This window comes from Tupaia chinensis, unplaced genomic scaffold (assembly GCF_000334495.1).
Source record: "Tupaia chinensis unplaced genomic scaffold, TupChi_1.0 Scaffold143584_1, whole genome shotgun sequence".
NCBI lineage: Eukaryota > Metazoa > Chordata > Mammalia > Scandentia > Tupaiidae > Tupaia > Tupaia belangeri.
In genome coordinates, this window is record NW_006203430.1 from 5,444,712 (window position 1) to 5,451,813 (window position 7,102).

Below are 7,102 nucleotides of genomic sequence, written 5' to 3' on the forward strand. Positions count from 1 at the left end.
TACAATTTATTGTGTTAGATACTATTATTCTATGAAGTGTTGTAACAATATAAAATATGGGCACTTCAACGAGTTCACAGAAAATAGAATTAAAGTATGAATTTATTTTGGTGCCATGATTTTTTGAAGTCCATGGATAATGTTTTTAATAATATGCATTTTAAATGAACTTTCCGAAGATCCTTTCTTATGGATATTTGATTACCTGGAAGTTGAAGGCAGGATTTGAGTCAAGGCACCGCAGAGGGTGGTCGACTGCCTTGGGTTAGTTTCACTCTGTGCCAGCAGATGGCAGCCTTGGAAGCCTTTTGAGGGAGTAAAAGACCTGACAGTCTTGCTTGCTGATAAATAATTGCTCAGGAGTTCCAAAGTGAAGTCAAGGGCATGATGTGTTTATGGAACTAGAAACATATTGAGCTCATTTCATTTGGAGGCCTGTGCTTTGTCTTTTCCTTTACCATCCTATGAGGAAGAAACGCCTTCAAATCACATTCTATGAGAAGTCCAGGTAGCACATGAGTAGGCAGGTAGTTAGAAGACAAGATTTCTCTCTCTGGCTGTCACATAGTAGCTATGAACCCTGAGCAAGTCACCACATCACTGGGACGTGCTTTTCCCCTCCTAAAACAGGGCCATTCCCACACTTCCAGAACCCTTCCCATTGAAATTCTTTTATTGTTGTTTAAAATTAATTGCCAGTTTCACTTGATTTTTTTGTGTGCCTCTATCTTGATGACTTTCATGGAACATTCATAATTTTCTCCCTACAATCCTCCATAGGTATTTACATAAAGGAATTTAAAAGCCAACAGTAATGCAATAGTGTAAAGGCCAGATTTGGTTTTGAGAGTCACTAGCGATTTCAGTAGGAATCACAATTCGAGGGACACTGATGATTTACTCATAGTCCAGACACAGTGTTGGATTCATGATTTTTCAGGCAGTCTTCCATTATATACTATCTGGGCAAGGGTCAACTTCATTTCCCTGCTCATACTTGTCTTTATTTTCTTACCTGGTCCATCAGATTTCTTTTTGATTGGTTCATCCTCTCGGCCTTCCCATTCCACAGGACCTGCCAAGTGTGTTCAATAAAGATGAGTTAAATTCATTGTAGGGTAAATGGAATGCCAATACTATTCTATATTAAAAGGAACTTTATAATTAAATCTAGGAATCTGCCTATTTTAAGAGTTCTTGAGGAAACCTGTATGAATTTATAAGTTTCAGAATCTCTATTCCACTCCAGAGTAAACTCTGGGTGGGTAAACTACAAACCACTAGCCACATATGGCCAGATTATTGCTGTTAGAAAGCTTATGAATTCAGAATGGTACATATGAAAATTACATGACATTTGAATTTTAAAGGAATAGAGACACTTCCATTTGTCTGTATATTGACTATGGCTACCTTCCCCCTACAAAAGGCTGAGTTGAGTGCAACAGAGACTTCACGTATGAAAAGCTTAAAATATTTACTGTCTGAAGGCCAGCAGGTGGCATGGTGGTTAGGATCCAGTGGATTAAAAAACTCAATGGGTGTGGGTGAGTGCATGCCTAAAAAAATCCCGAGAGGAGAATGGATGAGAAGAGACTGTGGCCAATATTGACTGTCTGGTCCTTTAAGTCCTAACTTTAGGATGATGTTACAAATTTTGGTTGGTCATATCTTAAAATGACAATATAGAAATTCATTTTATTTCTTATTCTTTTATTTAAGGTTCAGATCTATCAAATAAAAGCATAGGACACTTAGTTAAATTTAAATTTCAGATGAAGAAGTAATTTTTTTAATCTATACATATGTTCCACGAAATATATTCACATTATACTTAAATTAAACATTGTTATTTATGTTAAATACTTTAATTGGACTCTTATCTTTGATCTGGGAGTACTACCTAAGACTATTCAAGAGCTGACTCTAGTTCATCTTCTCAAACTGCTTTTCTACTATCCTATTTTCTATTTTCTACTGGTGTTTCATGTCGTGTCTTTATCTGCTAAGCTGATCTCCTCCCAACCCCATTTATGCATGGTTTACCCTTCTTCTGCCAGATTGTCAGCCTCTATTAAACCCTATCTTTTTCATAAAACTTTCCCTAATATGCTTGACTAAAAGAAATCCTCTCTCCTTTTGGTCCTACACTATTTTATCGGTACTTTTCTTTTTTTAGTGAAAATTTGCAGTTTGTATACAATTAGGATTTTTTCCACTATATCTGTCTTCTCTATATGTGAAGACAGGAGGCTTTAGAGCCAAGTTATCTGGGATGAATGGCTGTGTGCCCTCAGGCAAGTTGCTGCACTGTCTGGAACCTCATTACCTAATCTGTACAGCAGGGATGATAAAATACCCCTAGATTCTTGTAAAGACAAGAGGAGTTACTACACACAAAGTACTTTCGATAGCACCGAACACTTCAGGAAAACAGAATCTGTGTCCTTCATCCATTTGGGAGAAACCTAGATGAGATGATACTTACACCAAAAAAATGTTGACTAGAAATTCATTTGTGTTTGTATTTAAATAAATTTGTTTCAGTTTCAGTATCTCTAAATTATTACTGTCTGACTTATAGGTATATAATGGTGCGAATGAAATAAGCTTCCAGTGGCCAGCAGATGGCATATCACTTATGTCACTGGACTCTTACATGGCTGACTGAGATTTGAGTCCCTGACTTGAAATCATGCTGGGTGTGTGTGCATGTGTGCCCAAGATCCCGGAAGAAGAATAGAGGAGAAGGGATTGGGCATGTCCAATACCCCCCGGAGGTAATTTCTCACTTTCCTCTCAATGTCTTTGTCTCTCTGGCAAGTGATCATGCCCTAAGGCAAAAACCTCTAAAAAAAAAAAAAAAGAAAGAAAGAATCTTCCAGACATAAAGTAATGAGCTATTTTTAAGGTGACTTTAAGTCATCAATTTTTAAGTCATAACTTCTCAGAACTGGTCACAAAAGTTTAGAAAAGCTAAATATATGAGAATACCACACACAATTTTGGAAAGAAAAGTAGTGAGGGGAGTTTATCTCACTAAATTTTAAAACTAATGCTAGAGCTACTGCAATCAAAAATACAGATAAGGATACAGTCTCCAAACATACCTAAGCATAAATGAAAGTTCGATACTAGTAACACTAGATCCAATAGAAAGAAAAATTTCACTAATAAATATGCAGGGGCTTCAAAAATTAATAGAAAATGCACATTTTGAGAAAACTATTTCAATTTTTGTTGGCCTCAAAGTAAACTTATACTTCAATTCCTTTTTTTTTTTTTTAAGTTTGCTATAGGGTGCATGTGTTCACTGAAGTCAGACTGAGAAAAAGGGAGAGCAAGAAGTCACACACCCCCTCCCCCAGGGAGGATGGCCATGCTGCAATCCTCTCCCTTCCATCGCCCCCTTGAATTTTGGGCAAGCACATGTAACAAGCATATTTTTCAAGTCACCAGGTCTGGGATTCGGATGGCATAGTAGACTATATGGGATCCAGCTGCTCTAACCACCATACATCTCACTGCCCTTTAACTACAGTTTGCCACAAACTTTTGAATTTTCCCCATGAGAAATGGGAGAATTTTCTATCCATTTAAAAGAAAACAAATCAGGGACCAGCAGTAAGCGTAATGGCTATGTCGCTCGACTCCCACGTAGTCGACCGCGGTTTGAGTCCCAGACCCGGTGGCTTAGAACTCACGCCGGGCATGTGTGTGCGCATGCCCAAGATCCCGAGGGGAGAACGGAGGGGAGGGGATTGCAGTGTGGCCACCCCCCTGGGGGGTGATTTCCTGCTTTCTGTCTCTCTGTCTCTCTCTGTCTGGCAAAAACCTCTCAAAAAAAAAAAAAGTAAACAAATCAGATCTTTATAAGATAAGAGCAATTCAAAATGTAAATAAAATTAATAGAAAATTTTTAAAAAGGCCCATAACTTTAGGGGGAGATACTTCCTTTAACCAGATGAAAATCTAGGAAGTACAAAAAGAGATTTAGAGCCACTTGATTTCAGAAAAATTAAAAATTGCATAGATAACATACATGATAAACTAAGTCTAATATAAGCATCAGATAGGGAAAAAATAACTCATGAAAAAAGAGTAATAAACCTAGCATATTAAGTTAATAATAAAGAACAAACATCTCTACAAAATAATAAGAAAAAAATGGTAACATGTTTAAATCTTACCCTTGGAAGTAAAAATTACCAAGAACACATGAAATAAAAAATGTTCACTCTCATAAGTTGGGAATTCAACTCCATTCAAATGAAAACAGGATATCTGTCATCCTCCAGAAAGAAACACAATAAAAAGAACAGTGATAGCCTGTGATATAAGACTATGGGGAATAGACACTCTTGTCTCTCATACCTAGGAATGAAAACCACAAATAAGAAGAGGCATACCTTTTGACTCAGTAGTCCTTTAACTTTAAAGAATCTATTCTGTTGGAAGTAATTTTTTTCCTTACCTTTGCTATGTGTTTAAATAAAAACACACACACAAACACACACATTTGTGAGTATCTGAGTACACAGATTTTTTTGTGTGTGCAGAGATATCTACTATAGCATTGTTCATTATGGCAAAAATCTTGAAGCATATTTTGTGTCCATTAAAGATAGATTCATTAAATAAATTATGCATATCTGTACTATAGACCATTTTGCAGCTATTAAAAAGAATGGTATGGTTTTATAACTAGTTCATTGGAAAAATGTTTGTAACATATTACTAATGAAAATATAAGAGTTTTATAAGGCATAAACTCATTTTTGAAAAAGGAGTCAAAGTAAAGACAGTATGCACTTAGGATTTGTGACTCAGAAGGTAGTTTTTGGTGGGACTGGGTTGTGACAGATTGCACATTTACCAATTTACTGCTTGACTTGCCCCATCAGATGTGTATTAATTTTACCTTTTGGACACAATAAAATTAAATTAGAGATACCAGGAGGTAGCAGGAGAAAGAAAGTAAAAAAAAAAGAGGTCAGTTTTTGCAATTAGAATTCCATTAGAAGTTATGTTTTCCTTTTATTTTTTGAATCTTTTAAATTTCACAAGGAACATAGAATATACTTTTTGGGTAAAGAACCAAAATATAATATATAAGCCTAAAGTTTCTAATCTCTCTCTATCAATACCCCCCCCTCCAGGCATGTACATTCCCCAAAAAGAGAGAGAGGTGATATAGTGATAGGGAAAGTGAGAAATCATCCCTTGGGGTGATGGCCAACTTGCAATCCCTTCTCCTCCATATTCCTCCTGGAATCTTGGGCATGCATGCACACATGCCTGGCATGATTTTTAAACCACCAGGTCTGAGATTGAACTGTGGTCCACCAAGTAGGAGTCTAGCAACATAAACACTAAACCATCTACTGGTCCAATCATATCTCTCTCTCTTTATTTTTTTTGAGAAGTTTTTGCTATAGAGCATGCATACTCACTAGAAAGACAGAGAGAGACATAGAGACAGAAAGCGAGAAATCATCCGCCAGGGGGGATGGCCACACTACAATCCCTTCTCCTCCATTCTCTTCTTCGGATTTGGGACACACATGCACATGTGCCCAGCGTGAGTTTAAGCCACCGGGTCCGGGACTTGAACCATGCTAGACTACATGGGAGTCCAACGACAAAGTCATTACACTAACTGCTAGTCCCAATCATTTCTCTTAATCTCCTCTCTCCCAAGAGGTAATCAGTGCTATTAACTTGCCAAGGATTATACCTGATCTTTCTTTTGCATTTAATATTATTATAGGTACTTGCTACAAATGAAAAATACTGTGAAAAATATTGTCTCCAGACACTTTGGTTTTCTTTGTTTAATGAATGGCTTCCTACTGAGCATGCCATTTTGCAATGTATTGTTTTTTACTTAAGAATGAGTAAGAAATTGTTTCCCATGACAGTTCAGATCTAAACATTTCATTTTTAACTGCTGCATAGTATTTTATAACATATTGGTAACATATTTTATTTAACTCTTGTTTATATGAACATTTAAGATGCTTCCAAATCTTTGTTATTAACTAAGAAGGTTGATGAATATGCTTAGATATGTGTGCTTGTGCACATGTAAAGTATCACTTCAGGTCAAGTCATACATCTAAAAGTGGGATTGAGCTACAGTATAATACATACATTTGAAATGTTACTAGACACTGACACGTGGCTCTTCAAAGTGGATATACTACGTTACACCACCACTCATGTCACGTACATGTATTTATCTTCCCAAAAGCTCCCAAACCATGATATCATCAAATGTTTAGGTTCTTGCCAATCCAATAGGTAGAAAAACAGTATGTCAAAATGTTTGGTGTATGTTTCTCATATTATTAGTGAGGCTGAGCACATTTTGGTCAGTTTTTGTTTTCTGTTCTGTGAATTATTTTTTTGTATCCTTTCATATATTGGGTTGAATTATTACATGTTTTCAAGTGTACTGATATAATGCTGAATATAGTGCTGGTAGCTATGTCCCAGTTTTCTGTTGTTGTTCCTGAATATTGAAGTGGTCTTTCCTTTTTTTTCTTGATGTACTTGCCAAAGGTTTATCTCTCTTACTTTTTTCCAAGAACAGCTTTTAACTTAAATGATCAGGTCTTATCTTGCATTTCTTTTTTAATTACTTAATATTCACTTTAAAATTAGCCTTTTCTTTCTACCTTCTTTGGGTTTATTCTGATCCTTTCTTCTCTTCCCATTTTACCTATCTTAACTTGAATTCATGCCTTAATTTATTCCAAGTGACAGGTATGAACACAGGGCACATGAGCCTCTTTGCACTCTTTAGAATTTAAGATTTCATCCCTCTGAAGCACCTGTGATTTGCCATTTCCCTCTGTATTTCCGGGGCAACAGGAACAGAAAACACTGCCTGTGAACCACTGCTCCCTAACCGCCTGCACTCACCTTCCCCAGATCCTTTTCGCCTTCGCTTCTGTTCTTCTCTTGCAGACCGCTTTTTCTCTTTGCGTCTCTGTCGGAGTGCTGTTTTAGGATCAGTAATCCAGGCTTGATAAACAAACTGAAGGAAGAACGTTCAATTATTTTCTGTTTCTTTTTTTTTTTTTTTTTTTTTTTTTTT

General features: G+C 36.5%; 1 protein-coding gene across 2 annotated transcripts in view; it reads right to left on the reverse strand.

Annotated features, from left to right (window-relative positions):
* The window catches only part of PIEZO2 (piezo type mechanosensitive ion channel component 2), a 514,198-nt gene that overhangs the window by 52,100 nt on the left and 454,996 nt on the right, over positions 1-7,102 (reverse strand). For both annotated transcript variants that reach the window (XM_027766530.1, XM_027766529.1), the window contains exons 33-34: positions 6,928-7,042; positions 1,016-1,075 (exon numbers count right to left, since the gene is read on the reverse strand). In XM_027766530.1, coding sequence (XP_027622331.1) covers positions 1,016-1,075; positions 6,928-7,042 — 175 coding nt within the window. The remainder of the gene's footprint in view (positions 1-1,015; positions 1,076-6,927; positions 7,043-7,102) is intronic.